This window comes from Cannabis sativa, chromosome 1 (assembly GCF_029168945.1).
Source record: "Cannabis sativa cultivar Pink pepper isolate KNU-18-1 chromosome 1, ASM2916894v1, whole genome shotgun sequence".
Taxonomy (NCBI): domain Eukaryota; kingdom Viridiplantae; phylum Streptophyta; class Magnoliopsida; order Rosales; family Cannabaceae; genus Cannabis; species Cannabis sativa.
Window position 1 is genome coordinate 55,448,675 of NC_083601.1, and position 12,941 is coordinate 55,461,615.

A 12,941-nucleotide genomic window follows, 5' to 3' on the forward strand; every position below is an offset into this window, starting at 1 on the left:
AATCAAAGTGGTGGTGTCGAACGACTGCCGAGAAAGAAGAAATAAAGAGAAATGGAGAGGGGAGGGTCATGGAGATTGTAAAGAAATGGAGAGAGGGTATTCATGGATGAGAAGAGAATGACGGGGGACATGAGTGGATGAGGCGATGTAGTTTCGAAGAAGGGAACGACGGGGGAGATGAGAGGGTTTCTCCAAAGCTTTTTCGCGATTAAAGGTTAGGGACGAGTGTGTGAACAATGGCATCTGATTTGGGGGTTTAGGGATTTCACACAATTTTGCATCATTTACTCACTCTCATCATCATATGTTGCGTTGGTTTTAAAACCTCATAAACAAAATATTTAGTTGTTTATAATACACGCAAAAAGAAAGAAATTTTTTATAATTTTTTGAGTTTTATTCGTCGGGTTCTTTTTTACCGTCATTTGATAAATGACGCAATTTGTATACTTTCAGCGTCGTTTAGGAACAGACGTGACTAAATTTTAGGCACTATTTACGACGGTCAACACAATGAACAGTAGTGTTGACCGACGTTAATTGTATAATTTGTAGTAGTGAGGACTTCGACCTCAAATATTACAGTGCTGAAGTGAATCTCAAAGGCTTGAGTGTCAAAGTTTGAAAAGCATGTATAAGCAGCAACTGTGGCCGCTATAGTATACCAAGTGTGGCAGAGCAAGAATGAAGCTTATTGGAATCAAAGAGTCCCAACGCTAAAGGTGACTGTCAAAAGAATTCAAAATGAGATTAAACACAGAATTAGAAATGTAATTCCTTGAAGAGTTAACACAAGGATAAAAATTTGTTTTTTGTTTTCACCTTAAATCAAGGTGATGTATAGGTGTAAATGGTTGGTTTTTGAGCAATACATGATTCTGATTTACCAAAAACAAATAGATATAAAAATTCTTATTTTTATCATATTACTAATCAATTACTTGTTACACAAGCTTTCACTGTCTTGTCTAATTACAAAAGGTGGGGCGTTACATTGCTAGTGGTTAGTAAACCATAGTTGTTAATTTTATATTAAAGATTACATACTTTTAATACATTACCGACTTATTTTATTAATATGGTATGATATTAATTCTTTTATACTCTTACAAGATCATACACTATATGAATTTTTTGATATTAATAAATAATATTTCTATAATTAACTTATTCATTTGTAATATATTTATATTTCATACATTCTCTAATATTTTATTCATTCAATACTTATTTTTATAGCATAAACCCTAATAACAAAGGTGTGAACATATTAAAGACATCATTAAGATTAATGTCATGCAACTGTGTAAAGTTGTAATAAAACCACATAAATTAATACAATACTGTGAAGGTCAAAATAATGACCAATCTAAAAGAAACAAAATGGAGATAGGAGACACTAATTAAGAATTGTACCCCATTTAATTCATTTATTATAAGTCATGATGAATAACTCATTATAATAAGGAATGAATGATTAATTGTTGTTGAAGATTATGCAGAGTCATCAGTAGTGCAAGGCGGTAGGTTTACAGTGCCGGACATCTCGGGTTTAACATTCGTGCAAACGGATTTGGCTGGCCCTTTAATCTTACTACCAGTAGTTTTGAGATCAATATTATTAAGTTGTATACCTTCGCACGGATATGCCCCACAAACAAGATACAAAACTTTAGGAGTTGAAGAAGTTCCCTTAATGTCTTTGAACACCACATCGCTAACTTTGATCTTAGATGGCTTCTGTATACGTATATATACACACACAAACACATAACATGTGAATTTAACACACAAAACAATATATATATAAATAATCTAACATATATATATAAATACGAACCCCTTCAAACTGTGTGCATGCGCCCCATGGACAATATTTCTGATCAATAATTATTGGCGTTTCAACATTATCCATGGTGAGTTTCTCAAAGTGCATGCCCTTAGCAACACCATCAGTAGACCCTTGCCATGTCTTGATCCTGACTCCATTTGAGGTTCCTTTGAATGTGCAGTCAGTGACAGTGATGTCTTCTACTGGAAGTTCATTCTGATACTTTCCAAGACTGCCAACACTGATTCCATGGCCCGGCCCACATGTTACCTTGGTGATCTTCAACTGTTTGGTTCCGTCTCCAATAGAGATGCAATCGTCGCCAGTTGCAATGGTGGTGTCAGTGATAGTGATGTTGGTCGAACGACCAAGGTGGATTCCATCCGTGGTCCAACTTTCTTCTGGAGCTATTATCTTAAGATTTGTGAATAACAAGTTCTCTCCTTCTAAGACTGTGAAGTGAAATTGTTTGCTGTCTTTTGTTGTGATACCCTCGATCACAGAGTCAGTTATAAAATTTAACCTAATGTTCTGTTTGTTGTGTTGAAATATAACAAGAGAAGCACACATTATTATTAAGTTTGTAAATAAAGTAAATAATAGTAATATAATAATGTATAATAAGTAAGCTTACAATTGGGAGTTGTTCACAATAATCTGTTCTCTTGCATTTTTTTCCCCAACTTTGTCCACCATTACCATCGAAAGTTCCTGTACCAGTGATAGTTAGGTGTTGGACCTTTTCAAAAGTGACCCACCCTTCTCCATCTTTAAAGCCTTTGGCAGCGCTCGGGGCCATTAGTATACCGTCCATCTGAAACACCACAGGAGACTTGCATGGTCCCAGAAAAAATGCTTTGTTTAAATTGTATGTCCCTTTAGGAACTACTATTGTCGCCTTAGATGGGGCTGCACATGCTTCTTTCCAAGCGTCCGCTAAGGCCTGCGTACACATTAGACAAACACCCATATTTTCTTTTAAGCTTAATTGATATTTACATATGTATAAATATGAATTAATTTATTATTATGCAAAGAGAGATAAGTTGATTAATATAATTAATTACCTGATCAATTTGACCATTAGGTTTTGCTCCATATTTGGTCACATCAAAGGTTTGGCAATTAATGGTTGCTACTGAAATTGCTAGAAGAACAACCAAAAAGGAAACCTTCTTGTTTCGTTGTAGAACCATTTTGTCTATTTTTTTTTTTTTTTTCTAATTTTAATTGAACACTTGGAATGAAGAATGAAATTATTTGTCTTGTTTCCATCAATTTATAGGCAACATACAATTCTAAGGACCACTAGATGTCAACAAATTATTACTAAATTTATCTTTTGAATTTTTCTGAAGTGATCCATCAAATACTCATCGTGAAAATAAATCAATGATCATGAATTAACTATATATATTTTTTTAGGAAATTTAAAAAAAAAAAAAAAGGAAAGCGAAGCCTTAGGCTTGCTGCATCAAGTTTTCTATATCTTTGATCATTAATGTCCAAAATGTTCCAAATCACATGCAATTCTGTAACATTATCACTCCTTGGTTGTCTACAAAAATGTCTCTACAAGAACAATAAAATATTATAGCTCATCAACATCAATTCAAAGATGCATCTATAATTATATATATATGTAACTTTTCTTACATATGGATATATGATTGGGATCTTACAATTGTAATTTGGAATAACCTTCGAAAATGTTACTTGAGAAAACTCATTTGTGAGATTTAATTTAATCAAACATTGTATTATTATGTAAAAAATAATATAATAACAGTTCGCCATTTTATTTAACTAATAATATTTAATTTGCAATATTTATTTAATCAATTAATCAAAACATTGTAATATAATATATAAAAATATTTATATATATATCCTCTATATACTATACATATATAATTTTTAAAGCAACAACAAAATCTGAGAATATCTGAAAGAAAGCCAGTACGTGGTTTGAACTTTCAATGAATTGAAACAAAATCTCTCTGGTTTTTGCCAAACACGATATTCCTATACATGCCATGGAAATCAAGTAAATCTACATATATATATATATATATTAGGTGATTGTTACGTGCCAAGCCACGTAGTGTTAGTTTTATTTAATATTTTAGTTTTTTATTTGAATTAATAATTAAAATAGTATAATTATTTGAACGATTTATTTTATAAAAATAAAATATGTGTCAGTATATTTAGTAAGTAAAATATAGTTGTGTTATAATAATGTATGTTATCAATAGTAAAATGTACATTAATCTTCTAATTGAAAAAAGTTCTATTATCTCATTTCATATCTAATAATAGCTACACAACTATATATTTATAGACTTTCACATTCTTTGCAAATTACTAATAAGCACCAATAATATTTTCATATTCTAATATTTTTCAACCTTCTCCTCTTGGTGGTAAAATTAAAAATAAAACTAAAAATAAGCACAAACATATAAGGTAAATACTAATTACAGCCCATTTTATCTTTTTTTTATTATTATTTTTTTAAGCCCAAGCCCAAAAATGTCTAAGCCAACACAATCAATATTCTTTTATATTATCTTTTCTAAATATTTTATCTATATTTTTTTTAAAAAAAAAATAAATAAAAAATTATTAATATTCTCCCAAGATAGGTTTGTTAGAGAGATATGTGGCTAAGATGATTTTTTTAATTTAAAAAGAGATTATTAATATTTAAAAGATTGTTTATTTAAAAGATTGTTTAATTTTTTGGGTTTAATTATTAATAAAAAATTATTAATATTCTCCCAAGATAGGTTTGTTAGAGAGATATGTGGCTAAGATGATTTTTTTAATTTAAAAAGAGATTATTAATATTTAAAAGATTGTTTATTTAAAAGATTGTTTAATTTTTTGGGTTTAACGGGAGATCAAACCTAATCGTTAAATTTAACAGAATATTCTTTTATTTTTAAGTATATTCTGTTAAACCAAGAATGTTAAACCAAGAAATGCCGTTAGATAGGCACTTTTAATATATAAAGATATAATATTATATATATTTATAGGTTCTCAAGTGGCTGGCTTTAATATTTAAATGAAGAGATAGATCATATTTGAACTATACTAGTCCTGATTATTTTATTATAATATATTAATGGCTATCTCTAGCTGGTTCCATCCATTTAGAATTTTGTAGCTAATAAAAAGGTTCATTTTTCACTGTGTGCTCGATCGAATGGCCTCATGATGCACGTGTTTTGATTGTGCATATATGCATATGATAAATTATTGGGAAATTTTTATAGGGAAATTTGATTTTCTATACTTAAAAGTTTTCAAAATTTTTTTTTTGAACCAATAAATTTTATACTATGAAAAATATGCCTACTTTACCTAAATCCCAAAATTACCCCTCTCAAAATCCCACACCCATCAGCCCTCTCTCTCTTTCGCCTCTCTTTCTTTCTTTCTCTCTTTCTCTCGGTGCCGCACCCACAGACCCACGGCAGACCAGACACCCACACACCCACGGCAGATCAGCCCTCTCTCTTTCGCCTCTCTTTCTCTCTTTCTGAGTTGACTGTACCGCCCCCTCTCACTCTCTTCGTCTCTCTCTCTCTCGAACAGAAAAAAAAAAAAAAAAAAAATATGGTCCGATGGTCGGACCACATGGTCCGATGGGGTCCGACCAATCGGACCCATCGGACCATGTGGTCCGACCACCATGTCCATCTCTCTTCGTTTTCCTTAAAAAAAAAAAATATATATATATATATATATATATGGTTCGATGGTCGGACCACATGGTCCGATGGGGTCCGATGTGGTCCGACCATCGGACCATATATATATATAGATATATTTTTTTTTTTTTCCTGTTCGAGAGAGAGAGAGACGAAGAGAGTGAGAGGGGGCGGTACAGTCAACTCAGAAAGAGAGAAAGAGAGGCGAAAGAGAGAGGGCTGATCTGCCGTGGGTGTGTGGGTGTCTGGTCTGCCGTGGGTCTGTGGGTGCGGCACCGAGAGAAAGAGAGAAAGAAAGAAAGAGAGGCGAAAGAGAGAGAGGGCTGATGGGTGTGGGATTTTGAGAGGGGTAATTTTGGGATTTAGGTAAAGTAGGCATATTTTTCATAGTATAAAATTTATTGGTTCAAAAAAAAAATTTTGAAAACTTTTAAGTATAGAAAATCAAATTTCCCTTTTTATATCTATACATAATAATTAAATCAATTACAATTATACCGTACAAAATTAATATTATACAATTACGGCAACACGTTTAACTATTATATACCTGAATGAAATTAATTATATCCCTGATTTAGTGTTTGTTTGTTTCCTTAAACAAGCTATCATGATATTTTCTCACTTCTTAAAACTTCAAAAATAAATTCTGACTACATTACTTATTATTTGAGCTCAATGACACTTTCATGATCTACTTTTCTAAAATATATATTTTGTCATTATTTCTAAAATCAAAATAAACCAATTAATTACCTATTATATATCAATAAAATAGTACAATTACATTTATACAAGCAACTTTATTTTAATTAATTAATTGAAGCTTAAATTTATATTTTAGCTGATTTTTGTATTATTTTCAAACTTAGAAACCAATAAATTACAATATAGGATAACAGAGATACTTATATAATTCAGACAGTTATTATATATAATTGATTTAGCAAAAAAGCTATGTAGGTAGTCACTAATTTTTTATCAATTATAAAAACTTATTTTATGTTTATATTATTTAAGATACATTTTTGATTATTTCTAATATTTATTTTGAAAATCTTAATATGCCAAATTAATTACATTTAGATTATATTATATATCTTATAATTATTTAAAGTGTATTTTGGTAACCTTTTATAAATTAATGAACAAATTATCGTGCTATCAAAAAATTACTATGTAGTAATTCAACATATCAAAAATACACTTTTTGTTATCTTTTTTTTTTTAAAAAAAAAAAAAATTAACTAATTAGTTGCTTTTACATTTTTTTTGTTTATTTTCACTTCATATTGTGTGAAATACCTTTTAGTTACTTTAAAATTGTAAATATCTTAATATACAAATTAGTTATTAAGTTACATATTAGTCACCTTCAAGTTTATTTAGAAACTAATAAATTGTAAACTACCATATTTAGCAAATAGTTCCATTTAATATAAGAAAATTTATAAATTATATGCTTTATATTAAATAATTATGTGCATAAAAATATATTAACAATTTATAAATTGCTATGTAGTAACACATATTATCAAAATGCACATTTTGTTATCCATTTATTTATTATTATTATTTTAAAATAAACCGATTTCTTTATTTTTTATATCATATTATCTAGAATACTTTTAATTACTTTAAAAAATTACTCCTAAACATCTTCATATATAAATTGTTTGTTAAGTTACATACTTGTAACTTTCAAGTTTATTTTAAAAACTAAATATAAAAGTAAAATGTAAATTATATAGAAAAATAAACCCGTGAATAACCAAGTATTTTTTAGCAACCTTTGAATTTGGTTTATATATCAAATTTTGTTTAATTTAAAAATTTAGTTACTTTTTGGCTAACTAAATGAAAAAATAAATAAACTACTCTTGAATGTAGTCATTTTAACATGTAAGAAATACATATATTTTTCATTTGTCATCATAATAAAAAGCAACTAAATCAATTATTTAGGTGTCGTTTAGTAACATTTTTTTAATCAGTTTTCTGTTTTTAAAATTGAAAAAGTGAAAATATTTTTCAAAAACATATTGTATAAAAATATTTTTACTTTTCAATTTTTTAATTAAGAATCAAAATTTTAAAAACAAAAAACAAACACTTTCAATATTTTTTTAAACAGTTTTTTTTTTTTTCTTGATCAATATCTTGGACTTCGATCATGACCCGGACCCAAATCCCCCCACGGTCTTGGCGCTGAACCCGGCCTCTGACTTGAACCCAAATCCGACCCCGAACCTAGACCCGACGTAAATAAAATCAAAAAATAAAAATGAACTTTAGAGAACACAATTTTTTTTTCTGATTTTAAATTAAAAAACAAAAGTGGTTACAGAACGCATTTTTATTTTTCAAAAGCAAAATTTTTAAAAACAAAAATTTTACTTTCATTTTGTGATTAAAAAATTAGAAAACAAAAGTGTTACCAAACAGCACCTTAGTTTTTGGTGATACCTAAAATGAAACTTAGAAGCAACTACGAAGTTACTTTTCTACATACAACACAAAAATAATTTATTTTTTTAATATGTATATTTTGATAAAAAAAAATAGTTGCTTAATGATGACAATAAAAAATATTGTGATGTTGGGATTTTTAGTGGGGCCAATGATATTTTAACTAGTAAATTAATCCTATACACCAATTGGCTACTTGTTTATAAAGTTTTTACTTTTATAATTATTTGTATACATTGTTGCAATTTAACTAATGAGTATATAACTTTTTGAAAAAAAAAAACTAATGAGTATATAATTAGTATAGTTAGTAATTCAGTAATTACTTTGATTCTAAAGAAGACAAAAAATATATAGTTCTACATCTCAAAATGATCATATTGAACATTAAATCGTAATTGTATAATTTTTGAGGCTAAACAATTAGTGGTGTGATTATAATTTTTTTTTTTAAGTTGCAGAAAAAAAATATTTATTTTATTTTTATTGTTTCTATGTGTAATTACCTAATTTTTAATTTTACAAGTCTTCCTTAAAAAGAAAAAAAAAAATGTGTGAGCTTAGCTATAAAATGTGAACAAAGACCAATAGTTTTAAAACGGTATAAAAGAAACGTTAAATTTGTTATTGAGATAGATTAGGTTATAGTTAATAATAAAAGACAAAAAGCGTGTCTATATGTAAATATCTCTAAATTATTTGGCCATGAAAACAATAAATTCCTATTTTAAGAATTTTTTCAATAATATACTTAAAATATAAATTATTTACAAAAATATTTTAATAAATCTCAATTATAGTAATACCTTTGCCACATCATTAATAAATACCTTAATTTCAAAATAATATGCCTTTAACAAAATTAATTCCAAATTTCGTTTTCTTACTATTTTCCTCGGTTTTCAAAAATAACCTTTTGGTTACTTATTATGTTGATAAGAAACTAATTAGGTACTCTTACGTAAAAAAATTTATTGTTAAATTATATAATTTCAGATACAATTTGGTTACCTCAAAAACTTATTTATAACCATCTTAACAATCAATTAGCTATTTTTAAGTTATATTATGCTATCTTATTATTTAAAATACATTTGGGTAACCTTAAGGTTTATTTTCGAAACTAATGAATTGTCATATAATATAATAAACTCTTTTTTTATTTACTAATTATTTTATAAACATTTTATGTTACTTTGAAACTTATGTGTTTAATTTTAGATTATATTAAATAAATTTATTATTTTAAATATTTTTACGCATCTTTTTTATTTTATTTTTGTAAAAATATTTATATTAGTTTCAAGTCTATTTAATAAATTAATAAGTTACAATAAAATTCAAAAAACAAATCACATAATTTATTGGTAAATATTTAAATTGTTAATTAATTATTTTAAAGTTATAATTTTGGTTACATTTAAATTTACTGTAGAAACTAATTAATTTTCATATAGTATAACAAATTATAAGCATAAATATAAAATAGTTTTATTTAATATACAATATAATTATATTTAAATAAAATTGTGTAATCTACATTTGGTCTTTCATATTTTTTATTATATATATATTGATTAATACATATAAAAAACAGTGAAATTTACAAGTTATTTATAAATCAAACAAATAACACATGCACATATTATTTTTTAAGAAAATAATAATAATGTAACTACAAAATCATTTCCATAAATAATATAATTTAATTAACCAAATGTTAAAAATAAACTTTACTTGTTAACTAAATAAAAAACACATTGGAGAATGTCTTGACTATTGTCATGGTTTGTTCGTACTCTGTTTTTATAAGTAGTCTGTTTTGATTTTTGTCTTTTGATTATGGCGTCATCTAGTAGTTCAAGCAATCAACTATACGACATAGCTATTGAAGATGAAACCGAAGGTGGCCTCGATTTGCAAGAATGGGATACGAGGGGGGAAGAGGAGTTTGTGTTTGATTGGCGGCTGTGCTTGTTGGGAGGTTTTATCACGGCAGGGACAGTGAATTTCCCGTCTATGCAACTGACTCTTGCTGCTCTGTGGAAGCCCGGTAAGGGAGTTTATATAAAAGAATTGGATGCTAACCGCTTTCTGTTTCAGTTTTTCCATGAAATAGACATTAAGCGGGTCATTGAAGGCAGTCCATGGTATTTTAATAGGAAGGCTTTGATTATCTCACGTATGAAGAATAGTTCTAATCCTCGATGTATCACCCTTGATACAGTGGATCTATGGGTACTGATTCATGATCTTCAAACTGGATGTATGACATCAACCATTTTGCAGGCGGTTGGAAATTATATAGGGACATTTGTCGAATCCTGACCTAATAATTTTATGGGCATGTGGAGGGATTATATGAGGATTAGAGTCACCATTGATCTATCAAAGCCTCTAAAGAGGAGAATGAGGCTTCGCAAGCTTGATGAAGAGTGGTTTTGGATCACTTTCAAATATGAAAATGTCCCCACTTTTTGCTTTATCTGTGAGATGTTGGGGTATTCAGAGAGGTTCTGTGCAAGGTTATTTGATACACTAGCACATGAAATTAAAAAACCTTATGGCGAATGTATGAGAGCACTGCTCCGTCGACGTACAAAGATCATCGGAGCTCAGTGGCTGCGTACTGGATTAGAAGGTATGAATGCTAGCTGTCATGGGAAATAAACACCAGCTATTGATGCCTCAAATCGTGGGAGTAAAGGAGTTGTTAATGTCCCGAATCATCAGGGGATATCAGACATGGCCATTGATCGTGGGAAGAAGCATATGTCAGGGAAGGAAATTGATGGTGGAAATAGTCAACTCAGTAACTCTCTACAGGACGTGATTCAGGAGTTGGTTACTAATCAGCCTGGTTTCAAAAAAGGAATGTGACTAGTTGAGACTAAAAAAAGAAGGACTTATAATGACATGGGCCATAGTGTTGCCATGTGTGTGGAAACTGAAGTGGGCCTAATATCTGACGAGGAAGAATTGAGTACCTTAGTTCCTATGGAAAACAGTGGCCCAAAAAACTTGTCTGGGGCGGGTTCCGAATCAAGGACCTGCCAAGGATTATGAGCATTTTAAGTTAGAATTATCGTGGGCTTGGGACCCCGTGGACCGTTCAATTCCTAAAGGATATTATTATCCAAAAGAAACCCAATTTTATTTTTCTTTGTGAAACACTTTGTCAAAAAGAAAAAATTGATAGATTGAAAATGGCCATTGGTTTTGAGGGCTCTTTTACTGTAGGAAGTCAGGGGCATAGTGGAGGACTTGCTGTTCTTTGGGGAAATAAGGAGGAAGTGGAATTAAGAACCTTTATCACAAACCATATTGACATGATTATATCTGCCCCTAAATGGCCTCAATTTCGTCTCACTGGAGTCTATGGAGAGCCAAATTGATCTAAAAGGAAACTCACTTGGAAGCTTATTAGTGATCTTGCAAAGTTATCCAGCCTTCCATGGTGCCTCACAGGTGACATGAACAATGTCACTTGTCAAAGTGATAAAAGAGGGGGAAGACCTTATCGTAATTGGCTCATTGAAGGTTTTCAAAGTGTGTTAACTAGCTGCGGTCTCATTGACATGGAGATGGAAGGATACAAATTCACTTGGGAGAGAGGAAAGGGTACATAAAATTGGATTGAAGTCAAGCTTGATCGAGGGTTTATCACCTCAAGTTGGCTTGATAAGTTTCCAAATGCAAGGCTCACTAATCTTGAAGTCTCTACCTCAGACCACTGCCCGATTCTCCTTGTCCCTGCTGTCCAAATCCAAAGACCATCAAGTCGTAACTTCAAATTCGAGAATGCCTGGCTCCGCGAGCCAATGTGTAGGTTGTTGGAATTATTTTACCAGGAACTTAGATCTACTCACAAGTATGTTGATTTATCCTTTCCTGAAAAAATAACAAAGTGTTTTGACGTGCTAGCCGATTGGGGAAGAGAGATCACTGGCAACTTTCAGTCCAGAATTTCTCAATGCAAAAAAAGAATTAAGCTGTTAAAAGGGAGATGTGATCATGATTCGGCCAAGAGATATAAGGAGGAAAATGAAAGGCTTGCTGAGATGCTTACTAAGAAAGAGATATTTTGGAGACAGAGATCAAAGCAGTTATGGCTAAAGGAAGGTGATCACATCTCTAAATATTTTCATGCTGCTGCCAAAACAAGAAAACAAAACAATCAGATTAATTCTCTCCGTAATGATTCTGGTACTATGGTTGGATGGGATGATGGACTTCAATATGTCATGGTTGGTTACTTTCAACAACTTTTTACCCCCACGGTTACTAGTTGGAATCAGGTGATAGATTGTATTCCAAAAACTATTACCCCGCTTCAGAATTCGCTAATTGTGGTACCGATTGAGGAGTGTGAAGTCAAAAAAGCCTTATTTCAGATGCACCCTGACAAGTCTTGGGACCAGACGGAATGAGTCCAGGATTCTATCAAATATTCTGGGATGTCTTGCGTCATGATGTCGTTCAGCTGGTTAGAGATTTTTTTCAGAATGCAACTTTTCCAGATCAATTACCTGCTACCACTATTGTCCTTGTGCCCAAGAAGAAACAACCAACTTCGATGACTGAAATTCGACCAATCTCTTTGTGCAATGTCCTATACAAAGTCATCTCTAAGGTACTTGCCAATAGAATTAAGTTGGTTCTTAATAAGGTTATATCTGAAACTCAAAGTGCGTTCATTCCTAGCCGATTGATTACCGATAATATCATGGTTGCTTTTGAGATAATGCACTACATGAACTAGAAAAACTGCAGGAAGAAATGGAGTCATGGCCCTCAAATTTGACATGAGCAAAGCATACGATAGAGTGGAATGGGGTTATTTGCAGGCTGTTCTTACTAAGATGTGGTTTGATAATCATACAACTTCTCTCCTAATGAGTTGTGTCACCTCGGCTAGA

General features: G+C 30.4%; 1 protein-coding gene across 1 annotated transcript; it reads right to left on the reverse strand.

The window, feature by feature from the left end:
- Positions 1-1,293: 1,293 nt before the first annotated feature.
- Positions 1,294-3,078, reverse strand: LOC133033626 (polygalacturonase-like). The gene is made up of 4 exons (XM_061108609.1): positions 2,899-3,078; positions 2,466-2,774; positions 1,841-2,362; positions 1,294-1,740 (listed from the first exon to the last, which is right to left on the reverse strand). Exons 1-4 carry the CDS (start codon positions 3,025-3,027, stop codon positions 1,495-1,497), a joined length of 1,206 nt encoding a protein of 401 aa, XP_060964592.1. The 5' UTR covers positions 3,028-3,078; the 3' UTR covers positions 1,294-1,494.
- Positions 3,079-12,941: the final 9,863 nt, after the last annotated feature.

Coding starts and splice junctions, on each gene's coding strand:
- LOC133033626 (XM_061108609.1), bottom strand. CDS start 3,027: ATGGTTCTACAACGAAACAAGAAGGTTTCCTTTTTGGTTGTTCTTCTA. Junction 2,775..2,898: donor CTAATGGTCAAATTGATCAG/GTAATTAATTAT, acceptor ATGTGTACGCAG/GCCTTAGCGGACGCTTGGAA. Junction 2,363..2,465: donor ATTGTGAACAACTCCCAATT/GTAAGCTTACTT, acceptor CACAACAAACAG/AACATTAGGTTAAATTTTAT.